The sequence below is a fragment of the Pocillopora damicornis genome, chromosome 11, assembly GCF_964200805.1.
Source record: "Pocillopora damicornis chromosome 11, jaPocDami1.2, whole genome shotgun sequence".
NCBI classification, from domain to species: Eukaryota; Metazoa; Cnidaria; class Anthozoa; order Scleractinia; family Pocilloporidae; genus Pocillopora; species Pocillopora damicornis.
Genome location: NC_142680.1, coordinates 5,719,148 through 5,746,253, shown reverse-complemented (window position 1 = coordinate 5,746,253; position 27,106 = coordinate 5,719,148). Strand labels below are relative to the sequence as shown.

The following is a 27,106-nucleotide window of genomic DNA, read 5'->3' as shown; positions in this document are numbered from 1 at the left end:
TCTTTTAATGGTCAATATGGAAACGTGACCTTAACCGGAACTGATCTTAAGTAAAGGAACGACGTGCAAATATGACGCACATCCGGTCTTGCATGTGTCTCATTTATTACACGTCTAAATATTATAATTCGAGGCATATGACAAGCATAAGACCTGTAGGAAATGATTAACATGCAGCTTCTCCCTGTAACATCCGCTCACTATCCAATAAACAAGTCATGAGAATACTCATACTTATGCTGTAAAAGTTGCTATCTTGATCTAACACTAAATTTATCGTATGTATTTACAAGAAAATATCTAGCGGCTAGAAGGGAGAATTAACAATCAGATCTTGGGAAGAGAAGGGTTAGAAAGTCCAACCGGAGCGAGAACCGGAAATTGTTTGTGACACGTCTATCCACTCAATGTTCAATTCTCATGCGTCTCGAATTCCGTAAGGCATTTATTTTGGTTGTGAGTGGTGACTTCTTATGAAATACGCCTTTTAGAATGATTGTTAAAAATCCAACGCAAGTCTCCTTTTGGTAAGTTTTTTTTCAGTATGTAACCGTCTAAAACCTTAAGAGGAACAAGCATCTAATTTTTCCCGACAAAATCACCCTGAATAAAACATTATAATTAAACAAACTCCTAATACTTAAACAAATTCTCCTTATCTGCACCTCAGAAAATGTATAGAGAACAGTAGGGAGAATATGCATACTGATGTGAGGGTGTAAAGGTTTAAAGGGAATACCTACAGAAGATTCGGGGGCAAATTTCAAACTTCACCTCATGGAGACGTATGCGAACTAAATTTTGATGCGCCTTCCGATGACTTGGCCCCTCGGGCGCTTTCCAATTCACTAAAATAACAGTTTGTTTGCTGGGTTTCTCTTCGTTCGTTCGTTTGTTCTGTTCTCGAGAATTTAGCAAATCAATAAGAATATTTTTAAAAGTTTAAAAATCACGCTCGAAAAGGCACAATCCAAAGTCGATTGTGAAGATTGTTTGCCTTGCAATATCATCCTAAATGTAGCTATTTTCACCGCTTTCGAACAGAATGATCTTCAAATTAATTTTATCACATACCTTGTGCTTGAAGAAAAACACTGCATGAATGATTTAAGTGAAATGTGTGTGAATACAGCCACAGGTCCTGGGCTGATATAGTTTCCTGACTCCTACATCGCCATTTTGTATCTCACGTGTATAGATTGTATGCGCGGTAGGAGACTAAAACCGAAAAAACTTGGGTATCCGTTGGAAATTCTCTTAATTCGAGGCTGACTAGCGAGTTTCTGGGTGAATCGTGTATGCAATTCTATCAAAAGTAGTCGCTATATTCTTTTTCATTTCGTAGCTTTATTGTCTCGAGTAATCTACTGCTTGACATTTCCACAGAATTGGACACAGTCAACAGAACTGGAACTAAAATGTTGATGAGATTATAACTTATTCTTTTTCATTTCGTAACTTTATTGTCTCTAGTAATCTGCTGCCTGACATTTCCACAGAATTAGAAACTTGTAATTGAATCAGTCAACAGAACTGGAACTAAAATGTTGATGAGATTATAACTTGTATTGAGTTTTTCTTCAAGGGCGTAGCTCCGGAGGTCCTAACCCGCAATCTCCATAATGAAATGACTTATTCTTTCTTATTTTAATATACACAAATCTGGATCAATGTCAGACTGAACAACTCTGCACTTACCCCTCCCCTGACTTAAAAACAGTCAACTGATAACAAGTTAGGGTTAATGTTGGGTTGGGGGAGGGGTAGGTGCGCAGTTGATCAGACACTGACATTGATTCACAAATCTTATACTTCAGGGTGGCAGAAACGCGCGAAGCCGAAGAAGCGACATTGCAGAAATCTTTTTCAGTGTTAGATACTCCATTTGCCGTTGCTCATCGCCGCGTTAAACGCAAGCCCGCTAAACGGTACAACAGCGGTACAACCCAACATCGCCAAGACGCACGGAAATTCGAAAATGTGACGCTCCCCCTAGCTACGCCTCTAATACAACTCTATCTTTGTCGTCAATATCTTCGATAGGAGATATCTTAATATTGGAAACCTTAATTACAGAATCAAGCATAAATATGGAAGCGCAACACTTGCAACAGTTCCTATCACAATGCTACCTGTGGATTTTCCTGTAAAGATAAAAGAAAAAAAATAACAATGACTAAAATAGGAAACGAACTTTGCAAACTGTTCAACAAATAGGATGCCTGTCTCTTCCCAGTATTTCTTTCCCAGATCCCTTCGTTTTTGACCTCTCAAGTTATCAAGTTAAGGGGGCTACACAACGAAGATTGGGTGGCCTGGTAACAACCTACCAGGTCCTCATCATTCACACTTCAGTATGAGCGTTTCTCTACCCACGGGTGGTTTTGAGGCCTTTAGCAAGCTAGCCAACGAGAGTTCTGCAGGGCGGGATCTCTAAAAAAACCTTAGTATCACATCCCTTACAGACCTATTGCAGGCCCGCTTTATTCAAGGCCTCGAACTTTCACGCGAGCGAAAAGCGCTCGTGCCACAGCGCTAATGATGAGAGCATAATCACAGGCTGAGGATTGGGTTACTTTCGGATGTGACTTGCAAACCTATTGTAGAAGATCCATTTACAGGAAAAAAAAACCAGAGTCCAAACTCCGTAGAAAATATCAAGTAAACTTGTTAAATAAACCACAACATTTGGCTAAAATAAAAGCTCCGAAACTTCTTAAATTTCCAAGCAAAGGGATAACAAATTTACGCAAACGAAAGTTTAAAAACAACGAACTAAAACTCCGCGAAAACAAACAAAAAGTACGCCAAAAATGTCCACGTCAGTTTTCCAATGTCAAGGTTAGAGTTCTTTGACGTGACTGGCTAATTTGTGAAATCACGCGCGCCGCGCGTGAGTATAAATGTTATTAAGACGATAACGTACGCACAAGAAGGCAAAACTATAGAATAATTTTTAATTGAAATTCGAGAGTGATACAGGGTTGCTTCGGTTTTGCTCTAATTCGTTATGTTATTGGTATAGAAAACTCACGCCACTTTCTCAACCAATCAGAGGCAAAACTACAACCAGCCACGACTTGGTCACCCGCGTTTCCCGCGCTTTGAGCTTTTTGTTTGTTTTCATTTTGAGTTCTCATTGGCTCTTCAGGATAATTGCTTGTCTTTTGTCTTCTTTAAAAGTAAATTGATGCTAAATTTTACAAGATGACCAAACACTAGAAAGGATTGAGCTTTCTCCCAGTTCCCCACAGTCCGTCTACATTTACAGAGGCGACGATCAGTTTAGAGCGAGGGTCGGGGAAAGTGAGAAAAAAGTCTGTCATACACAGTTTTTACCTGGCAATTGGTAAAAGATGTAACCGGCCACAAACCCACGTGAGACAAACGAGTCGTTGTTCGATGTAAACTTTATGGAAATTCGCAGGTGATCGCCAGTCCAGGTTAGGTAAAACGGTTCTCGTTGGCCACACAATTTAAACATGACAACCTCTCCATTAGATTTCCACACTGTCAAAGAGAAGGAAATGAAATGCGTCAAGACTTTCACAACTTGTCATCATAAGATTCAGACTTAGCGTTCTCGTTCCCAGAGTCCTCTTTTTCTGATCACGTGGTCGGTAAGTAATGAATCCCCTATTCCTATGGCATGAAGCGACTAAAATAATGTCTGCTACCCTTAAAGGATTTATAAGTCCTTCTCAGATTTCTCCTCAGTAATTTTGTTAGGTTTCCTTGACAGTTCACCAGATCCACCCAGCTGGTACGTGTGACACAGACTTCCTATCATGGCAGGTTTTCAAAAAACAGCCAGATCACCTTTAATTGTTAGAATGTCATCCTTAGGACTTTGACATATTCCAGATCCTTGTGTGTCAAAATCCATGAAGTAGATACGAACTCCCATCCTCTGAAATAAAAAGTAAGGTTTTGGAAAAATTAGGATGAAGAGAATACAATTACCCTTTGATAAGCATCTAATTTCTCCTTACAATATCATACCTACATCACACATGTAAGTACACGAGAATAAAGGAAATGAACTAAGAAGCTCTTGATTTTTAAACACATTCTCCTTGCCAGCACCTTAGGAAATGTATGCAGAACAGTATGGAGAATATACATACTGATATTAGGGTGTAAAGTGTTATGGTTCTAGGATCAGGGCTAACATACTAATTAGGAGAAGCTGGAAATTAAACTATTCCACTTAGTCCTAGTCTCTGTGTGAGCTGTGGTTTTACTGAGGTGTTTAGTTTGTCTCAACACCTAGGATAGACCAGCTTTGCCGAGTCAAAAAATAGTTTAAGAATAATTACCATAGGAACGAGACTATGTGGGATAGCTAGTCTCTTCGACTGATTTTCTCCCGACTCAAGTTGCTTCTTACGCAACCTGTGTTATGACAACTCACTGACAATTACAATACCTGTAGTGTTGTTTCGAATGTTAATGTCTGCGATTCACATTGCGCAGGATAACGCGCAGGGTAGCCTGGTGAAGAAACAAGGCCACTCTCAGAACTTGAATTCAGCTTCACTTGTTGCCTGAAAATGACATAGAACATATAGGAAGTCTTTTAGCCATGTAATGGCAAAAGAGTTTCACCATTCACTTTAGAGACGGCTAAGAGTAGCCTGGACCCTACTGTGAGCTGTAACCAGTCAACGATAGAGTCTCACCGAGATTACCCTTCGAGACTTCGCGTGAATAATTGACAAGCTGAGAGAGATCGCGCAAGGAGCAGGTTCTTCAAACCCCCTTCTTCCCTCCCTAATGAAGAATTGTGGCATTGATTTCGAGAAAACTGCATGGGATGGCTTGACAGCCGCAATTTCCTTATACGAAAAAATCCGATTTCATGTTCTACTATAGGATCAAATATTTAGTTATAGTCTCTTCTCGTACAGGCTCCTCATCGGAGCTACCTAAAGTAGATTCACAGTTAATTATACCCCCGAAAGACTGAAGAGCGATTGATAATAAGTGCCTGATTGACGGATGACAAAATTTCCCCCAAAAAAATTTTTTAACTGGTTGAAGTTCGTAGAGGGGCTATCTAAAATCAGCCAACGGAATTCAGTACGACAATTTTCTTAATTTTTGTTCAGTAGCTTGAAACTTATTTATATTTGCAGCCTTACACGGAGAAATAATAATAATTCTCTATGTACATTTGCCACTAAAGTTTGGTTTTATTTTAATTAGTTAACAAAATATCACGAGGGAAGCAATGTTTTTCAAAACCTCGGTAAAGCTCTGGGGAGCTGTTTCAAAACGTTAGGTGGACTGAGGGACCGGTCATTACAATGGCCACTTTGGGGAAGGGGGGGAGGGGGGTGGGGTCGAAGGATTATTGGGGATCACATGGTTTTTTGGGGGGACAGGGCGGGATTAGTCGTTGCTAACAGAATAAAAGTGGGAGTTGACTGCCAATGAAGGGGGGGAAGGGATCATCAGAAGACTGCAGAGCCTTAAGGGGGCCAGGTAAGATTTCATGGTGACGACATAAAAATATCCGACCCCCTTCCCCCTCCATGGGCGACAGACAATGGCCACTCAATAGCGTGTTACTCCTTGGGCTTCTCCATCTCTCTTTTGAGTCTGTCGCACGCAATCCGCAAGCATTGACATGCAGTAAAAAACAATGTGGTGTAAAATGCAGAGGGGTTAATGAAGAGCTCTTGTCGATGCCAAACTTGTGACACAAGGAGGACTTGGTTAGAGCTGAGGTTGTACACTGGTTAATTGACAGTCCAGGGACAGGGCAGGTAATTAATAAATTAAAAACATGTAGTAAACTTTGCCCGTTCGTAATCTCTGCGTACCTAGCGCTGTGGACATACCTACTCATCTCAAGTCCGAAGGAATGTGACTCAAACCCTGGCCGCGCCAACTCTTGAGCTTGAGGAAAGGTTTACGCATTTACCTACGTCCTTCCTAAAATATAGGCGCAATAGACACTAAAATATTCTTCATGTAATCTCACACGATTACACACCAGTATTTTTTCGCGAAACAACTTTATTATTACGATTTCATAATTCCAGCAACGGAAACATACAATCGACCGCGATCGCGAGTCTTACACTGATTTTCCGAAAGCAACTTTACTAAAATCAGCCGGTGGACTTAGTTCACGTTCCCCTTGCTATTCTTCATTATTATCGAGCAAATATCCAAGGGATTGAAAATGTCCTCGTCCAACAGTCGCATTTCTTCCTCGCTCAGAGATTTGTAATTCTCTGTAAGTTTTTTTTGCTTGTCCATTTGAACGTCTGCTTCGGTCACCTGGCAGTGATAACTCCATAGGCGCAGCCGACTTCGCGTGCGTTTTTCTTCATCTTTTCTGTTCTGGTCAGGGACAACTTGGTTCTCTTCGTTTGGTGGTAGAACTGAATAAAAAGCATCGTCATCCTCTAAAGGCTCATCAACAAGGCTCGTTTGACTTCCATGTGGTTTGTGGTTGCTGGAGGACTCGTACATACTTTTTCCCTTAACTTCCATGGCCGTTTGGGCTCAACAATCTCTTTCTCGTTCTCGTAATGGTTCTGGTGATCGTCTAGGCTCGTTTGGCAAAATGTTCTGGTCAGGTCTTCGTTTTTATATGTTTTTCTTAGAGATTTTGTTTTGGAAAAACATGTGGGTAAATCCTGCCAGTGACGTCGAATTACTAATTGGTAATTAATTAGTCATGATAACATCTCTCAAGGGATCTACGTCACCCAGTCAATTGCAAAATGGGCGGCGTTCTTTTAGCCTCGATTTTAAGTTGAAGAGTTCGTTTCAGTCCTCTTTGTCCTTATCCTTGACACCCTAACATCAGTATGCATTCTCTAGAAATTTCCAAAGGTGCTGACACAGAGCTCCAAGTTGCGAACGTTTTGGTTTTTATTCTCAAGACCTTTACGTTTGATTCAAGTGTTATACTGTGAAGAAAAAAAAAGCCAGTCACTCTAAGCAATAAAGGGTTAACCATCCTCGCTCCTTCTTGTTTCGGTCGTATATTTTCGGTGTTTATTAAGAAAATGATTATTTCTGGGTTTCTTGATACCAGTTTAACGCGTACCTCCTTTCAGATCGTTGACCGGTGTTTAACACGAAAAAAGAAAACCGCCACTGTCAAGTAAACTCAAGAATTACATATTGTTTTCTAGTCCATTTGTCTTTTTCCGTGATTTTTCGCTCTCTGTAGTAGTATTTATTCATATTTCTGCCTTTTTTTTCCTTTTGTGTGTCCTTTGACTCGTTAAAACATATTTTTCGCTATTTTCCTCGACATAAGAGTAAACGAAGGAAGGCAGGCTGTACGAGATTTCATTGGAAAACAGTATGCGTGTTTGTCATGGTGGACTTGCAAAAACTGGTTGCGCGTTCTCCATGAAAATTTAATCCTCATAAACGAACAGGAAGTTTGCTAAGGTTTCGTTTGCTGTCGAGCAAACAATAAACAGGTTATTTCTGAATCATGACCGATTAACAAATTACATTAAAAATTCATGGAGGTTGTTATGCTTGCCTGAATCATCTAGTTTGACAAACATGGCTTTATCTCAAAATAAATAGGAATTAAACATGTCTGAGTCAGCGCTAAAAATTCAGTTCACAATCATAAATAATTTTCTTACAAAGGCACCTTGCCCAGTATCAGTAAGCTTCTAAATTAAAGATAGAATCGAAGAATATAGAGCTAATGATACAGTTACAATAAAATACGATTATTCAAAAATGATTTAAAACCATGTAAAACTAGAGAAGATGATTTTCGTTTTGTCATGAGCGTGGGAAAAAGAAAAAATTCCGAGTTTCCATGAGGAATCGAACCTCAGACCTTCAGATTCCGCGTTTCAATGCTCTACCACTGAGCCACAGAGACCCTACGGTGAGCGAAGTCTATTACGTAGTTCATATGACACGCTTCCCGTATATTGCTAGGATCAGCAATGTCGACAGCGTCATATTTGTAAATAGATAGAGAGTGATGGTAAATTTTAAGCTCGGTAAAAATATAGAGAAAGATGTTTTTCGTCGTGTCACGAGCGTGGGACAAAATCTCTCTCAAAATTTACTACCTCTCTTAGTCTATTTATGTAAAACTAATTTACAAGAATGATCGCGCACGAATTTGATTATTTCAAGTTCGGTTAAAATTAAAGTGAACACTTAAAAATTTTTACTTCTACAACTCTGTTGGAAGTCTACATTTAGCATGTTCTATTCTTTGAATACTCTTACAGAAAACGTCCGACCACCTTCATTATTCTTTTATATGGAGGAAAAATTTAATAAAGATTACTGAAACAAAAGCACCTGGTATGTTTGTATGCTTCATTTTATCGCATAAAATTCAAATAAATTATGGGAGAATAGGTCAATGCTTTTAAGACTGAGAACAGAACATGGGGTATATTTGAATAACACGATATAATTCAAAACACGAAAACAGGTACAACGGCACTCAAGTCTAACAATGCCCACGTAATCGCCATGGAACATTGAGAGGAGCTAATTAAGGTAAGTAACTTATTTATTAACATTTAATTAAAGCCATTGTGAGCAAAACAACAAACAAAGGTTGCGGGTTAAGAGTCTTTAAGGAGGTAATTACATGAGGTTCTTTGTTATTGTTCAGTTAATTGGCCTCTTACGTGTCATACTTTTGCTATTGTTCGGTTAATTAGCTCCTAATTAATCACTAATTAACGTAAACGTCATCATCGCCGACTCCTTTTAATGGTGATTACGTTGAGCCAAGTCTACGCGGGCGCGAGGACAATCTCAGTGCACCATGGGAAATTAAATGGCCAGGAGGACGGTTGTGTCTTAATCCTACTGGTTAGAAGGTACGCCCGAGGAGTACTTGTGACGAGTTTCCGAGTCGGGTGATCATCGGAAATTGCCGGCTATTCCAATAAGGCGGACTACTCCAATAACACCATTTGCGATTTACCAACAGTCAAGCGACATGATTGAACCAGATATGAACATTATTGCATACTTTAGAGGTTAAATCTAGCAAATTTCGCCAAATTTTGTATGGCTGTTTCCTTCTACCTTGTCGATCTTAATTTTCTCGAACAACAGAGTCATAGCTTAACACTGTAGCCGCCAAGACCTACGCTTGCAAAGGTAAACAAAACTTATGAATAGTATCGCCACTATAATGCCCTTGTCATAGTGCTACTGGTTGCAAAGATCCCCAAGATGAAGTCTCTATTGTCTTGTACCTCTGGTCGGTAGGATCAAAGAGGGCGAAGAAGATACTACCGGCTAGAGGTACAGCTGGCATATTTAGTCGACTTTGCCCGATTTTTGCCACGGTTTGCTTCACATTTTACTTCTCTGCACTCCAAATTATTCTTACATTCTTACAATTTTTCAAGACTACGTTTACATTCATTTTTTTTTTAAAATTTGATCTTGTACCTCCAGCTGGTAGGATCTTAAAGGGCTTAGAAAGTACTACCGGCTGGAGGTACAGCTTGCATATCTAGTCGACTTTGCCAAATTGTTACTACGGTTGGCTCCACGTTTTACCTTTCCGCACTCCAAATTAGTCTTACACTCATTGGAATCATTTTTTTTTCATCATGGTTAATTTACATTTAGTTTTTCTTTATTAGATCTTGTACCTCTAGCTGGTAGGATCTTAGGAGGCTTAGAAAATGCTAGAGGTACAGCTTGAATATTTAATCGACTTTGCACAATTTTTATGACAGTTTGCTTTGTATTTTGCTTTTGGAATCACTTTTGTTAAGAATATCTTCTTGTTCCTTGGTCGTGTACCTTCATAAACAATAACAACATTCATTTCACAATTACAAAATAATTATTTCCTGTATGTCACTAAGAATAGCTCGTCTTTGTTACGTTAATTATAAAAGTAGCAAAAATAATAGTAACAACAATGACTGTAATTGTAACTGCTCAGTGTCAAAGTATTCCCTAGAAAAATGTTTTTCAAAATCTTGCACGATGACCTAAATGATATGCACAACAATTACCTAGCAAAATCGGAAAAATAACATTTTTTGTCATACCCGGCCACTCGCCCTAAACATTTCACCTTAAAGATCAAAACATTCAGTATGTTGGTAACCCTCAAATTTAGAGTGACGATATTAATAATATTTACAACCATTGACTAAAATGAAAACTGACCTTATTTATTCCCCCACGCTTAATTTGAAAATAAGACATAAGTATCCACGGATAATTACATTAAAAATTCACGAGTTCTCAATCTATTGTGGCTGGTAGTTACCACTAATTAATGAGTTAATTAAGAAGAAATTGCTTGTAAGTTGTTTTGTTATTGTTTTGCACTAAGCGATGAAGTCGACCTATATAAACTATAATAATGTTTATTTCAACGAGTCCAGCGAAGAACCTTGAACAAATAGAATCTAAAAAAAAAACGCTTGCGAGTCAGATCGTTTAGGCCTGAAAACATGTATTCATTCCACCAGATAAAGCGCAAAAGAACAGAGAGTTTAAACGTCAGTCAAGCTCTCTCCAAAAACGAAAATTCTGATCAGGTTGTTCCTGAACAATGCACAGAATTTGAAGAGCAAGAAAGAAGAAGAACATGGAGTTACCACTATCAAGTTCCCGAAGCAAAGGTGGAAACAAAAGGGAAACTAACAGAGGCGGCTAAGTCATTGAGCGAAGAGGAGATGCGACTCTTGGAGGAGGACATATTCAAACCTCTGGATATATGGTCAATTATACTGAAAAACTGTCAGGAGAATGAAAATTGACTTCGAGGAAGAAAGTAAATTTGCGAAGATAGCTCAAAGAAACAAGGCCAACGGGTCTTGTCATCGAGTGTGAAAGAAACGCGACGTTTTCAAGGAGATGTACATTTAATATGGTGGACCATTCACGAACAAAAAAGACACCGAGATGAGAATACATGGAGCTTACTCCTTTATTTGGCAGAGTTCGAAACAGAACTGTGATCTCTCTTGACAAAACAAATTTTTCAAACATTCTCTCATAATTTTTCGTTTTCTCAATGTGAAGGAAATTGCCCATAATTTTATATGACATAGAAAGATTCATTGGCCTAAATCAACTCTCTCTTCTCGATAGGAATATTTTTGAGGAGTTTCACCATTGCCGACAATAGATCGTATCTCACATCTCTGTGACTTTGACCGAGTTTTGTTTTCGGTAGGAAAGCTAAATACTCGTTAATTTGACTAAAATCGTACATGAAACTGTAATCTTAGTTTCTCTTTATGCTTGAATGTAAAAAAGGTTTTTTACTTAACAAAAACTAAGTCCTATTCATCTGGCGAAAAAATAAACAGCCATATGTAAATGATACATAGAAGTTATTCTTTGCTTTTATCAACTGAGTTGGTGATGTGAATAGGCTACCGTAGTGAGTTTCCAAAGCTGAAGTTTCAAGCGTTAGCCCCTCGTCAGAGCGAATGGAGGAATTGTGGGTTGTGTATATTTGAAGACGGGTAGATGACAGTGGCCTCGAATCTCATCGAATTTAGCTTAACTAAAAAAAAAAAAGGATGTCAGCGGCGAAAAAAGGGTTGACTTCTAAAACATTTATAACATAGAGAATAATACATGGGCGCGCGAAGATATATGGAATTTCTCTAATCAGTCATAACAAATATTTGTACCAAATATAGACACAAAAAAATTATAATGAAAACCAGCAATTAACCTGGCTGAAGTTATGGAAAAACGTGACTGACGAAGCACAGCACAGCGTTAAAATGAGTGCGCATGCTTGTAACTCGTAATTTATGCGTGCGAAGGAATGGGAACGACAATCTTTCCATGGTAACACTATCGAGGCAAGATGGTAGCATTATTAAACTTCCCGATCCCTGCTTTCATTTGGCAGGGATCAGCCCAAACCAAAACAGATGCGAGACAGCGTTTGTTTGTGCATCAATTTTTCTTTGAAATTTTGCGCGGGAAATTGGTGCGCGACCGCCCAGAATTAATCCCCTTGCGCATGCACGACGTTTGACCGCTGGGTTCAATTGGTCCGGCTAAGTTTTGCATCTGATTGGTTGAGAGAGTGGCACGACTTTTCTTCACCAAGAAAAGAGTGCAGAAGAAAAAAAAAAAACGAATTAAATCCCAGATCCTTGTCGACACCTAACTAAGCTTAACCGATTTGCAACGCAAAGATATCGTCAAAGCCTTTTTTACGTCAATGTTGCAACGCCAAATCTGACCTCATTATTATTAGAACTTCAGTACGTGCATTTCTTTGCCTACGAAAGTTTAAGGCTTGGCGCAACACTACCCAGCATGGAGTCTGCAAGTGATCTGCCAAATCTCTCCCCGACTCGTCTCCGATCTTCCCACGGGCGGCGAATGGAGACCTGTTCACAGGTTGAACTGACGTTAACACGACAGCCAATCAGAAATATGGTGTTATACACCAAGAGCCAATGTGATTTGTCGAGAAACACCTCGAGTGGCACAAGTTTTCCTGACCAATCATAAACCAATTTAATCTCAGGTCACTCAAGACACCATTTTAAAATTTCTTTCAGTCCTAAAACATATTTATCAAAATTTACCTGCGATTGTAAAGGTGAAGCAAACCTCTGGGTTTCGCTGCAACAATAAGTCTGGCTTTAAATCCACGACCTGCAACGGCATCATCCGAATGGAACACGAGTCGAAGACACCGGTCGGGGGAGATTACAGCACTCGGCTTGCTTTTGCCGCAAAATTTCCCGATAGATATGTATGAACAGCTGAAAAAGAACAAACAAGAGAAAAGTATCTAAATGTGCCCTGCTCCTAACGTGTGGCTTCGTTTAGTTGATAGTGCCACCCAACTAGTATCTAGAACGTACAAGTTTGAATCCCGTCGAAGCCTGGTTTTTTCAGGCCTCTCTTCTGTCATTGCTTAACCCTTCAACTCCTATGAGTGACCGAGACAGAATTTCTCCCTACAATATTCATACAATATCAAGCAGACAAGTGATGAGAATGAAGAGAAATTTCAATTAGGGGCCGGGATTATTGGCTGATCCAATACCAAATTCTCCAAACTTACATTGCAAGAATTGTATGGTAGACAGTAAGAAGAATTACTCATGTGATCTTGGGAATGAAAGGGTTAAAAAGCAGTCTACCTGTGAGGATGGTTACTTAAATTGATTACTAGAAATTTAACTTGTCAGTAAGAGTCAGAACTACCTTAACTTTCCTCCATGTGTATGTATAAAATATTTCCGAAAGTTTAAAAATATCTATTTGCAAAAAAGAAAAACAATTAGCCTGGGGTGCATTATTCACAGAAATAATTTCTTATTCACTTCAAACTGAGGTGAGCTTTTTTTTTCCCAGCTTTTTTGATGTTGTCATGGTAGTGAGATTACTCAAACTTATCAGGCACAAGATCTTATCCTGACTGATCACCAAATTCTCGTAACCAATTTACAAGGAAACGTATAGAAGCGAGAGGAGAGAATTAGCAATCAGATCCTGGGATTTAAAGGCTTAAAATTGATCAAACATAACTGGATTAATCACCTTACGAAAATTTCCACATAATCTGTGTCGCAGTTAGGTAGGATGCCGGCGATTTCGAAGTCATACCACGAGAGTTCCAATACATTGGGAGCGATGCTTGCCTGAAATTTAGCCTGAAAAGTGCATTCCAGATTGTTCTTATATTTTCCGTGTTGGTCTTGAGGTAAAGTAATAATTTCACCCCAGGGTAAACTTCCACCGCATGCACAACTTACAGGCCGACTTTGTAGACAACATGCTATTGTAATGACATGGACAAGACATTTCAAATACTTATACATTATGTTTTTTGACGAAATGGTTGAGCAAAGACTGGTGCCAACTACGATTCAAAATGGCTGACTGTGCTGTTGAAAGTGTCCTTGCTAAAGTTTCAGCGATTTTGTCGCCCGTTGGTTTGGAATCGCACCCTTTCAAGGTAGAGTTCTCTTTGTGAGGAATGACACTATATTTGAGATATTAGTTCGATTGATTAGTATCAACTGACAGATTGTTAATGATGATGTTTTGTTCGGCCTGGCATGCAATGATGTTGCACGCCACTGTAATCTTTGCTCTCTTTAGAGAAATCTTCAGCGCGATCTTAATGATTTCTCTTCCAAACGACTAAGGAAAAGTGCCTTTTTTTAAGCCAACTACTGCAAGTTTGACCTTATTTTACGGTTAAAAAAATTACCGTTTAATGTTTGTTTACATTTACACTTTCATCCAAAGCATGTTGTTATCACACGTGTATCTTTCAGTTTATTTTGCACGGGAAACTTCTGACCTTTGTAGCTCTATTTAATTAAATTGTTGACAATTCGGGAAGATAAAGAACGTTAATGCTCCTTAGCAGCTGCTGTAGATTACTTTGAATTAGCTGGTCCTAAAACTGATCACAACCTCTCCAGCTGTGGAATTCAGCCGCAGTTTGTTTTGACCATTTTCAAGTGAGAGTAAGCGGTTTGTTATTGTTGGTTTTCATGAGTAGCTATTGTACAAGAATGAATTAAGTATTACAACATAACAAGCGACGGACAATCACTAGTATTTCCCAATTCTGTTTTATCAGGGTTGAACTGTGCTCTGATCAGCATGAAATCGACAGAATCAGAAAGCTTCTGAGTACAGTCACTACCTTTATCTACCTTAAGTTCAGCTTAGTTAATTTTTTGCACGATTTTGCGGCCTTGTGATGGGCAATTACCTCCCAGGAGATAGGATCTTGGACAGGATGAAAGGCTTAGAACAGCTGTAAGGGTTTATGAAAAACATTGAAATATAACCTTTGGCTCATGGACTAGATTCCATATTACTTATTAGACTACATTCTTCACCAAGAGATCTAATTAATCTCTTTTTAGTTTAATACATTGACAGATGTTTAAAATAAAGAAAATTACTGATTAAAGGATATTGTATCGATATAAACCCAAATTCTAGCCACTAATGCTCGCAAAATCAAGTTTGGAGAATTTGGAATTGGATCAATTGATATTTTTTCTTTATTCTTGTTACTTGTTTGCTTGATATTGTACTGATAGTGTAAGGAGAAATTGGGTCTAGGTCACAAGTGGGACTTGAAGGGTTAACTCATTCAGCAATACCATTCACAGATTGGCTGGTACAATGATCAACTGGAACACGAAGCATTCAACCTACCCTACCCCTATGACACTCTTGCTCTTGTGATCATAAGCACTCCACAGATGTTCGACCGTGGATTTAAACCATTCATCAAGGCAACAGCTTGCATTGGAGAGAACGATCCACTTGATGAATTCATGGCCACTATGTTTGCAAAAGTTAAGGCAGAATTTGGTCCTGAGTGTGACATTGAAGCCATTCATGATTTTGAGATGCTTCCTAACCGCAGACCCAAGGTTTTAGTCCAGACAGCTGCACATGTGGCAGGTGGAGCCTATTACTACCAACGTAATAGTGTAACTAAAGATCCTTGGGACACCAAGAAGAAGATTTGTGGAGTTTCTGTTCATGCTAAGTATGGGGGCTGGTTTGCAATGCGGGGTGTGATCATCTTCAAGAATGTCTTGGTGCCTAACTTGCAACAAAAGGAACCCAAAGATGTTGTGCAAGGAGATGAGAAGCGTATTGAACTTCTAGAGAAGTTCAACTTTCACTGGCAGGATTGGAGTTTCAGGGATATCGTTCCCTCTGAAGTAAAGTATTCTGAAGAGCAAAAGAAATACTTTGCTACCCTACCAGCCAATCGGAAAGAACTTTTAGATTCATACCGGAACACAACTGCTTTGGCAACAGAATGAAAGTCATGGTCTTAAACTTCTAAACAGTCAAAGAAATAATAAAAACCAAATAATTAGAAACTAGAATCAATTAATAGCAGTTAAGGTGAGTTCTTGATTTTTATGGGAGCACACACATTGCTCTATGATATTCATCCATTTTTAGCAGTCTCCACAAGCAGATGTATGTATGATATGATAATAAATGCTGTAAAAATTTTTTTACTAAGACAGATGTATTAAGATAAGTTACAAAATGTTTAAAAAACTCAGGCTGATTAATTTTTAAGGAGAACCACTTGACACACTCAAAAGTATGTAAACTCTTTACTTCTTAACTTCAGTATGCATATTCTCCATACTGTTCTCTATACATTTCCTTAGGTGCTGACAGGGAGAATTTGTTTAATAATCAAAAGCTGCTTCTGCTGGTGATCAAATCCTCTGTTCTCATGACCTTGAAAGTCTTTATGTATGATTCAGGGAGGATATTGTATGCATGCCACTTGTAAGGGTTTGAGGGTTAACTGTCATGGTTAGGACAATGAAAATATATTTTAGTATTAATAGTAATGGGCAGTTTGGCTAGTAGCTACTTTCATTGCTAATAAGTTAGAGTGTTTTATTCATTTGTTTCAATTTTTATCAGCATGTTTTTGCACTGATAAGTGTCCAATTAGTTACAATTGTCAATGGATTTGTTGAGCAAAGCTGGTATTTTTATGAAAGATAAATGCTTAAGAATATAATAGATTATTGAATTTGTTTTTTATTTCCCAAGATGTAATTATTGGGTACAGTTGGAAAAAGAACCAACCATAATCAACCATAAAATAAGACATCCATACTATACTTGAACTTTAATTAACAGAAATTGAATATCAAACTGTTGGCTCTAATGAGGAGTTTACCTATAACTGCTATTGATAGGATAGAATTAAAAAAAAGAACTTTGATACAGAAATTGAGTAGTTTATTATTTCCTGTCCCTGTCAGGAGCACAATACATTCACAAAATTTATTGAATTTAGTAACAGCTAATGATATTACTTATTAATAATAATTGTTATTAATAAAGTTAATTCATTACCACCTTCATGACTGTATTTACTGGCTACTTTTTGATTTAAAACCCTTTACACCCTAACATCAGTATGCATATTCTCCATACTGTTCTTCATACATTTTCTAAGCTGCTGAAAAGGAGAATTTGTGTAACAATCAAGAGCTTCCTTAATTGGTGATCATTTCCTTTATTCTCTTGACCTTGAGTCTTGACAAGACCAAAAATCTCCTCCATCACCAGCTTGCATCATGACGCACTGTAAATAATTTTCCCTAGTGATACTTATAATTATTTTATGTATTCCAGAAAAATGTTTCTCATTACATCAGTGAAAAAAAGGCTATATGTTTACTAACAAATGTAAAATTAAAAGCATTTTAAGCTCAATTTTCATTCACTCCCTAACATCACCTCTCAATAAAATCACACTGTGAAAATAAAACAAAGTAGTGATTCCTACAGGTCTAATATTGTGATTGCTCATGAGCAAAACCAAAAACTTTACAAACTGAAATTTTTTGCTCTCTTGACCCAAAAAATACATTAATTAAAATGTTGAGGTGACAAATTAATCTGTTCTGTTCAACAGTATGTACCTTATTGTGGAATATTTATCTGTGTGTCAGTTGCACTTGTCCATTGTGTTATGTTATAACAGTGGGTATTTCTCGGCCAGTGAACTCTTGCAGCTTTGAGACTTTGAGTGCTATGTCTAGTAGGGGTTTGAGAACAATCTACAAAGAGAATGTATTCAAGTAAAGTAATGATCCTGGCAGTTGAGCAACAAATGAATTGGTTGCAGGAAGAAAGCTTGAAAAAATTTAGGCTTCAAGGGGAGTCGAATCTGTGCCCCTGTATATACTAGTTTGGGGCTACTATTAACTGAGCTGTGAAGCTAAATGTTGGGGGCAGGGGAAATTTCAGAGAGCTCTTCTTTCCTTGAAAGGAATCTGATTATAATTCCTTTTTTTCAATTGTTATCAAAATTTATTCGCCAACAAAAGATTTAAATTTCACATTTGCCTAAGACTTCAGGCAGTACCAATGTCTCAGCTATCCAAATCCATCAATTACGCAAATAAAAAACTTTCATTGGCACCTTGGATAAAAACTAGATTTATAAGTAAGCATAAGGCTAAAACCCAGTTGAGCGATGGTAAGTGAAACTCTAACTCCAGCTGTGTACGCCATCTTTCCTCATGAATAACGAGGGTAAGTTTTGAAAGACATTGTGCTGCATCAGAGGGGGGTATTATCAACTGAATTGATAATGCAAACTGGCCACTGTAAAGAGTTTCTAAAGCTGGTGTTTCTGTTGTTAACCCTTCATCTTTCCTCTCAGCTCTTTTGCCACCAGTTTTCATGCAGTGCTGATTCTAAGCATGACATGTAAATGCGGTAAAAATCCATACCTGAGCATCCAGTAAATGTTTAGATTCATCTGGTTCGTAACTTTCCACATAAACACGAATAGTTGCACCAGCACTTCCTGTGCCACTCAGACGGAAGATGACACGTGATCCATCAGTGAAAATCATGCGAACCCCCTGTGTAGAATCATTAAAGACTGGTTTAATCACCTAAGCCAGAAACAATTTTGTAAAAAAACAATGCATGTAAGTTCATAAGTACACATCAGTGACCCCAATTCCTTGGACTATTGTGACAGATGGAAGATAGCACATGATCCATCAGTGAAAATCATGCAAACCCCGTATGAAGAATCATTTAGGACTGTTCACATCACTTATGCTAGAAACAATTTTTTTAAAAAAGCAATGAATTTTAATTCAGTACACATCAATGACCCCAATTCATTGAACTATTGTGACAGATCTGGTTCATGAACTGCCAAAATGGACAAGATATGGACTATTAAATAAATCAGGGAGTCGAGAAGCAGATGCCTAAAGAAGATGCACCTGAAAGGGTCTTGATTTTAATTGTTAGCAATACTGGGGAAGGAGCTTGGTCGGTCAGCTGCCCAAACTCTGGTTCCACAGTTCTTGAATCACCAATAGACTGCTATTCAGTTCCTTAACCCTTTAACTCCCAAGATCTCATTAGTAATTCTCCTTACTGTCTGCCATACAGTTAGTGTGATGTTAGTTTGGAGAATTTGGTATTGGATCAACTTATAATCCCCTAATTGGTATTAATTTTTCTTTATTATCATCACTTGTCTGTTTGATATTGTACTGATGATGTAAAGAGAAATTCTGTCTTGATAACCCATGGGAGGTAAAACATTAAATGGACAACATACAATCATGTAGATTAGTTATCTGGGGCCATGATAAAAAAAAAAAATGTCTCAGAATACATTAAAAAAAACCTAAACAATTCATTTGTTGTTAAATTATTAACAAAATACATTCAAAGAAATAAATCAAGTATAAAAGGTTCATTAGAGCTTTATAATGAATGATGAATGATGTCTTTTGTCTTGTCATGGACAGAGGTTGGTAAAGTCTGTACCAGCTTTGTCTCCAACCCACACCTCTCAACAATGAGTGTGGGACAGAGAATAAAGTCTGAGTGCATGGTCATAAGGAATCACACTCCTGACCTTCAATTTATTTCTTTAATGACAAAAAAATATATTTCTGCATAAAAACAGTAACAACTTAACCCTTTGGCTCCCAGAAGTGATTAACATAAAACTTCTCCCTATAATATTCATACATTATTCAGCAAACACGTAATGAGAATATTCAAACTTATCAAGTAGAAGCTGTTACCTTGATCTAGCACCAAGTTCTCATAACTGATGTACAAAGAAATGTGTAGCAGCTAGAGGGGAGAATTAACAATCAGATCTAGCATTCAGTTTACCTGTTTCTCTGTCACAATTCCATCAATGGGATCAGTGTAGGAAAAGTCATCCATTGACTTCACTTGGTATGCTTTCTGATCCTGACCACTGCCTCCTGTTAAAGATTTATTCACCAGAGATTCATCTTTGGCTGTCTGTCTTAGCAATTCAATCATCTTTTTGGCTCCCTCAGCTTCTACATTCTCATAATCACACCTGTCGGTAAGCAATTATATTCAGTATAAAGTGTCATTAGTGTTCCTGGAGTAGTCAATCGCAAAAGGGCTCTGAATAAATCAAATGGAAACAGAATTGATTTAAATTAACAAAGATAATTACCATAACCATGAATTCAAATCAACAAACCTTGAAAAATTCAGGTTAAATTTATCAACATGGACTAATTGCAACATTACAGCCTTAACTTTTTCGCTTCCAAGATCTCATATTAAGTAATTCTCTTTAACTGTCTGTCATACAATTCTTAGGATGTAAGTTCAGAGAATTTGGCATTCGATCATCTAATAATCACCTTATTGATATCTTTCTCTATTCTCATCACTTGTCTGGTTGATATTGTATTGATATCGTGAGGAGAAAAACTGTCTTGGTCTCTTGTGAGTGTTAAATGGTGAGGGAAGAGTCATGGAAAGCTACTGTATTAAATAAGCATTAATAATAGCAAAGTCATCAAATGAAATGAATATGGCACCTTAAAGAGTAGAAGAGTACTGCACATACACTGTACCTCACAAAAAATCCCCTTCCATACTTCTTCCAGAAGTCCTTCAATATATCCTGGACAGACATCTTTTTGCTTGCAATGATTGACAGCCATGCTGAAACACACAATTCACATCTGTTAGGATATACAAATACTTGGTAATCAAAACTGCACAGCAATATACATGCATCACCTCTCTGCACCTTAATCCTATAACCAGCTATACCGCATCCTCACTTTACATGCTAATGCCTATTGTAAACAACTCCTAGAGATATGTCCAGAAATGCATGCAGTGACGAAAATAGTGAAAATTCTACTAAATCATCAAATCTGTTGAGCTAATTTCCCTTAGACTAATTTGACTGATATTCACCAAGATCAATTCCACTAAGCTGATTTCCCTTTGACAAGTTTGACTATAATTGATCAAAATCATCAATTCCACCAAGTTGATTCTTCTTTGACAAATTTGACTAAAAATTTGCCAAAACTGTAAAATCCATGAACAATCACTCAGTTCAACGAAATTTCATAAAATCTGCCATTTTTGTTCCTGCATGCATGCATTACTGGACATCTACCCACAAAAAAGAAATCTGTAAAAAATTTTCATCTGATAATCTATACAGTCTCCCACTATTTTTAACATTATATCCTTACCAAGGAATGCCCAGACACCATCTTTCTCCCTGATGTGATCTGATCCTGTACCAAAGCTCTCTTCACCACAAAGTGATAAACGCTGAGCATCCATCAGGTTTCCAAAGAATTTCCAGCCTAATAATGTACATGAAAAAATCATGAAAAAAATCATGAAAAAAATCATGAAAAAAATCATGAAAAAATTGCACTTGTCCTGCCAACTTGTGTAATTTTATTGCCTTTGAAAAATTTACTCTTGCTTATTACACCAAATTGCACTCAAAATCATGTAAGTTATAACCTATACTAACACTATCGCACATTAACCAAAATGCATATTACCGGTGGAAAAGTATTGCTTTCAAGTATAATTGGTATGTAAGTGGTGAAGTATTATATAATTTGTAGTGGATGGTAATTAAAAAAAAATCCTTTGGTAAGTGGTCTTAAATGTGAGTATTGATACATATTAATGGTAATAGGGATATAGTAGGTAACATAAGCAGACCTCACCAGTTGGTACTTCAAAGCATTCAACCCCCAATTTCTGTCCCACTCTGTCAATAGCAGCACTTGTTGGCATGCTACGGGCTACACCCTTCAACCCTGTCTTGACAAAGTATGGAATGCATGTAGCATTATCTGCAATAACTGCAACAGAATCTGATGGAGTCACAAAGAATCCATTTTGCCCAAGAATCATGTTACGATCCTGTGGAATATAGGGCTTATGTCAATGAACAGTTAAATATTATTTTGATCCTTTTAAGCCCCAGAGAGTGACTAGCTAGCATCTAATTTCTCCATACAATATCACCCCTGAATCACATATAAAGGTCATGAGAATAAAGGAAATGATCACAAATAAAGAGGCTCTTAGAGCTCTCAATCATTTCACCAACACATCTCCCACCAAGAGTCTATTTTATAGTTGCGTGCTTGATTGCCAAGCCTTTGAATGTGAGTGAGGCTAAGGGTGACCTTGTTGCGATACAAACCTTGTTGCTCTCCAAATGTGAATTACTTTAATTGTTTTCATGCTAACTAGATACTAGTCTATCACAACCAGGTCACCTTCAGCCTCTCTCCAAATCAAAGGCTTGGCAACTAAGTACACAACTGTAAAATGGCCTATAGTAAGATTATCAAAGAAGTTCTTACCCCATCACCATCAAAAGCTGCACCCAGCTGATGTTCTCCCTTTTTAAGCATTTCCACAAGATCAGAGGCATATGTTTGATTGGGATCAGGATGATGGCCTGAATTAAAGCAAAGAATAACCACAAACATAACTCATCAACAAATCACAGTAAAAATCTTAGGAAAATAAACATGTATTCCCAAAAAATCCTTGACTTCTGGACAAGTAATTCCACTGACAACAAGTCTGTCAAAGACCACAGTGACTGTGCTCCAAGATCACATAACACAATTCAATGTTACTCCTGCATCCAGATAATGAACCGCACCAAATTTTAGCCTTAAGCATTTAATCAACATCCAGGGCAACATGCTATTCCAATGATGCATTAGGTCAGGTGTCAAGACCCCCCTATGAACAAATGACAAAATATTAACACTTTACTCCCAAGATCTCATTAGTAATTCTCCTTACTGTCTGCCATACAATTCATATGATGTTAGTTTGGAAAATTTGGAATTGGATCAAACAATAATCCCCTTATTGAGATTTTAATTTCTTTATTCTCATTACTTGTCTGCTTGTTATTGTACCGACAGTGTAAGGAGAAATTTCATCTAGGTCACTGGTGGGACTTAAAGGGGAATAAAAAAGCCACACTTACCCCCAAAATCTTCTTTAGGTTCACACTTCAAAGTGTAAGATTCTGGTGCCCCCAGTTCCTGACATAAGATTCTCTTCAAATATGGACCAGTCACTATTGATGAAAACAAGAAAAAAGATACATCATCTGATAAATTAGACCCATTCAACTTGAGCAAATCTACAGGATTCATATACCATTTCCAAGTAATTTCAAATCTGGAAGATCAAGTTTTCATTTTGTGGAGAGAAAACTGGTAACCATGGAGAGTTTCTGCAGAGGCCAATTTACAGTTATCAACATAAAACCAAACTATCCTATAGATAAAAGTAATACTTATTTCATTGTGAAACCCACCTCCATGCATAGCACTGGCAATAAACTTGAATGGTGCTTGACCTTCTGTTCCAGCAATCAATGTCTTTAGCAGATCAAAGTCAAAAATCTCCTTCATGAGCAATGTGTAATCCTCTACTGAGTCCCTTATCATCACAGTGAAAGTATGTCCTTCTATCTCCCAGGATTGGCTTCCAATAGTATCAAGATCGACAGTAATATTATGACAGATTTTGTATGATTTTATTGTTTTTGTTTTTGAGAAAATCTCATTGGTGATGGCCTCTGGAGCTGGACCTAAGAGAAAGGAAAAGTAACGTCAATAAATCCTTAACCCTTTAACATCCTACACATGATTTTCAAACTTTTTTAGTGTTCTCCCAACATCCCTGGTGGGTTACCAGTATTATGCAAACAAACCAGTAGAAAATGCAATCTATTACAGAACCCCTTCACTTCCACAAGTGACCAAGACAGAATTTCTCCTCACAATATCAAAACAATATCAAGCAGACATGTGAAGAGAATAAAGAAAAGTATAAATGATGGAATTATTAGTTAATCCAACACCAAATTATCCAAACTATACTACATTCAGATACATGTACATTCCATTTTAGCCAAAAAATATCTTTAACCTTTCACTCCAAGCAGTGATGAATGAAAAATTTCTTTTTACAATATTACTGCTACTTTCAAACAGAAAGGCAGTTTGAGGAAAGGGAAATGTCGGTTCGAGGAGACACTCCTAAATTCATCACCAAACTATTTTTTAGAGCTCATATTGTAAGAAGTGTCTAGCAGACAGTGTCGGCAGTTGAGCTTATATTGCTAGTCAGAGTGAATGGGTTATATATTGTCAGTACAGCTTCGTAGAGAATTGTTTCCAATTAACCCTTTAACTCCCTGAAGTGATTTACATGTAACTTCTCCCTACAATATCCAAACAATATCCAACAAACAGGTAATGAGATTACTCAAACTTATCAGTTAGAGGTTGTTATCATGATATAACACCAAATTCTTGTAACTAAATTACAAGGAAATGTGTCACAGCTTGACAGGAGAATCAACAATCAGATCTTGGAAATTGAAGGGTTCACAAATTATCAATACCTCCATTCTCAATGTTATATTTGATTCCAAAATCACCATCAGGTCCTCCTGGATTGTGGCTTGCAGTAAGAAGAATCCCACCTACAAAACAAATGAATACACTGTACAATGTGTATCATCAACCCTTTAACCCCAATAATGTTTTACTTCTGAATATGTTTCCCTACATTTACAGAAATAACCTGATTTTTTAGTTTCCATGATGTGATATATACTAATTAAAAACAAATATTCACCTCACTGTCCATGAAAGTGGCAGATATTTAGGAAATAAACCCCTTTGGGCAGCTGTTATGTCAGCTGATAATGTCTGCAGTTGACAGATTGTTCAAAAAAAAAATTTGGCAGAGAAGTGAAGCTTCAAGGGGCAATGTGATATTTTATATTATCAGCCAATACACCAGCAGGCCAGAGGGGGTTTATTTATTTCATAACCCTCCCATTCATTTTCATATCACATGAAAAGCACTCATGAAAAAATCAGTGTTGATCTAATGGTGGATGTGTATTAATGATAACCTTTTTAAAGTCACTATCACTGGACTATACTGAACAAGTTTTTTTTTTCTTCTGTGTAAAATGATAAAGATGAAAAAAATCAAAACACTTGAGTTGGCTTTTCTCTGCTGGCTTTGTTCCTTTTCGATATGAATAATCAACATAGACGAGGGTTATTACATGAGACCTGTCTTGTAATTTTCTAGGACATGATGTAAAGTAGCTAGTGCAGTAATGCAAAAAGTAATGGTGTAAATTAATGAATGTGACATATTGCACCACTGCTTGCTAAATATCCACCAATAATATTCACCTCCACTTTGGTGGATAATTGTTGATACTGAGTAGGCTTAACCAGTACAGTGAGCACAGTGGATATGCAATTATCATAATACATATAACTATCAATATTCACAAGCATGTCTTCCAACCTGTTGCTTTCATTTTTCTAATAATGCAGGATACAGCTGGGGTTGAAAAGATGCCACCCTGACCAATAACAAGTTGGCCGATCTGGATACAAAAAGAGTCGTCAAAAACATATCACCAACATGATTTTTTCTTTCTCAAAGAACTGTAAAAGTAGTGAGGTATGGGGCTTTGTCGACATCTCACCCACTTCTCTGACCAAAATGGTCCTCAAATTCTCTGGTTTGGAATTCAAGGTGGCCTGGAGCATTTGAAGTTTTCAAAACATAATATCAATTCACAGACTCTCATCTGAAGGTGCATATGTTATGTAATCTGTTTGGGTCTGTTTATCACAAACTTGGTCTGGTTTAAAATGCTTTCAAGATTATGCTCATGTAGGTTACAAATCTTTATCATAGTGTGGACTAAGAGAAACGACCTTATCAAAATATATATGAACATAAAAACACGCGCGGGGGAGGGGGGGGGGGTGACAGGAATCCAATTGTCATCCTGACCATTGATCAACGTGTCAACCAAAATATTCCTCAAGGAATTTTTGCGATTGCCTAATGGCGATACTGTTCGCTCCAAATGACCAATCATAGGAAAATTTAAATAATAAACAATTACTGTTACGTAGATAACCTTATTCTAAACCATTTCAATATTTTTAATCGTTTCTGTTGCCACGCGTCAAGAAATGAGATCATTCAAAGTTCACCTACAAATTAAAATATTTATAAAACAAACAATCTATACAACAAAACCTTCACAAATAACAAAAAAATGACGGCCGATTTTTTTGAAATTCCTCGCAGGATACTCGACTAGATAAATAACATACTTCGTTTGCGGCTGCCATTCTGACGATAATCAAAACAGCCTCTCGCATAAAGAATCTTCCATCGCCTCCGACAACCAAAGTACACCCTCGCCTTTTTTCCACTGGGATTGAGTCTATAATACATTGTACGAAATTCTCTGTATAGTGATGTTGCTGGAAAACTTTGACAGCTTTCCTTAAGCCTGATGTGCCGGGTTTTTGCCCATCAAATGGCGAGGTGTCTTGCAACGTGACTGTCACCATGTTTCTTTCCCCAGCGTGGTGAAACACAGGTAAAAAAAATCAGCGGTTTTCAATGTGAAAGGTCACGCAACGGTCTGACGCGTATTTGTCACGCAACACTATCGCGCCTATGATCGCTTCGATGGTTCGTTTACCACCTCGTTTTCTTTTTTTTACTGATTGAATACCTGGAACATACTAACTCTCAGGGATAGCTGTCAAAGAAATGCGTTGTTTCAAATTAATAAAATTAAGTTAAGTTACCCTTAAGAAAGGTATGTAACAGCATAAAACCCTTACATCCCAACATCAATATGCATATTCTCCATACTGTTCCTCACACATTTCCTCAGCTACTCACAAAAAGAATTTGTTTAACAATCAAGAGCTTCCCAAGCTATTGATCATTCCTTTATTCTTGTGACCTTAATACATGATTCAGGGGTGATATTCTAAGGAGAAATTAGATCCTAGTGACTCCTGGGGGTCCAAGGGTTATCTTGTTCATTTTTGTTACTCTTGGGAATGTGAGCGGAAACCATCATCATAAAGAGTCAATCGAATGGTCTAAATCTGAGTCGTTGAAAGAACATTGATCATCAGTTTTATCGTGACGTTTTTGCCGCCACGTCAAGTTCTTTTTATATTTGAGGTGAACAGCTAGGCTCCAGTGGGGGCAGTGCAATGCCTGCCAAACTAAATCCAACCCGTGTCTATAGGGTTGGGTTTACCACAACACGAGGGTCACCAGACACCAACTTCGTTGGGGAATCGAACTTCGAGCCAATGACGAACTACGAGACAATGACGTCAGCAAGGAGTCTAGTGCCAGATCCCTGGCGGAGAAACGCGTATCGTGCAGTGCTGAC

The 27,106-nt window shown here is 37.7% G+C and overlaps 3 protein-coding genes and 1 long non-coding RNA gene across 4 annotated transcripts; 2 read left to right on the top strand and 2 right to left on the bottom strand.

Annotated features, from left to right (window-relative positions):
• Nucleotides 1–393: 393 nt before the first annotated feature.
• On the top strand, nucleotides 394–2,714 carry LOC149037158 (uncharacterized). Its single transcript, XR_016180995.1, has 2 exons — nucleotides 394–527; nucleotides 1,818–2,714. It is a non-coding gene; the product is annotated as an uncharacterized LOC149037158 (long non-coding RNA).
• Nucleotides 1,328–13,961, bottom strand: LOC113667835 (CUB domain-containing protein 2-like). Its single transcript, XM_027183692.2, has 6 exons — nucleotides 13,528–13,961; nucleotides 12,564–12,743; nucleotides 4,430–4,547; nucleotides 3,820–3,910; nucleotides 3,340–3,510; nucleotides 1,328–2,144 (listed from the first exon to the last, which is right to left on the bottom strand). The coding sequence occupies exons 1-6, from the start codon at nucleotides 13,806–13,808 to the stop codon at nucleotides 2,071–2,073; spliced, it is 915 nt and encodes a 304-aa protein (XP_027039493.2). The 5' UTR covers nucleotides 13,809–13,961; the 3' UTR covers nucleotides 1,328–2,070.
• LOC113667854 (cyanocobalamin reductase / alkylcobalamin dealkylase) lies at nucleotides 13,787–16,737 on the top strand. The gene is made up of 2 exons (XM_027183716.2): nucleotides 13,787–13,945; nucleotides 15,126–16,737. Exons 1-2 carry the CDS (start codon nucleotides 13,862–13,864, stop codon nucleotides 15,792–15,794), a joined length of 753 nt encoding a protein of 250 aa, XP_027039517.2. The 5' UTR covers nucleotides 13,787–13,861; the 3' UTR covers nucleotides 15,795–16,737.
• On the bottom strand, nucleotides 16,730–27,009 carry LOC113667853 (phosphoglucomutase-1). Its single transcript, XM_027183715.2, has 12 exons — nucleotides 26,016–27,009; nucleotides 25,189–25,270; nucleotides 24,260–24,340; nucleotides 23,165–23,440; nucleotides 22,829–22,921; nucleotides 22,185–22,282; nucleotides 21,537–21,735; nucleotides 21,042–21,158; nucleotides 20,403–20,493; nucleotides 19,675–19,870; nucleotides 18,252–18,386; nucleotides 16,730–17,573 (listed from the first exon to the last, which is right to left on the bottom strand). The coding sequence occupies exons 1-12, from the start codon at nucleotides 26,256–26,258 to the stop codon at nucleotides 17,484–17,486; spliced, it is 1,701 nt and encodes a 566-aa protein (XP_027039516.2). The 5' UTR covers nucleotides 26,259–27,009; the 3' UTR covers nucleotides 16,730–17,483.
• Nucleotides 27,010–27,106: the final 97 nt, after the last annotated feature.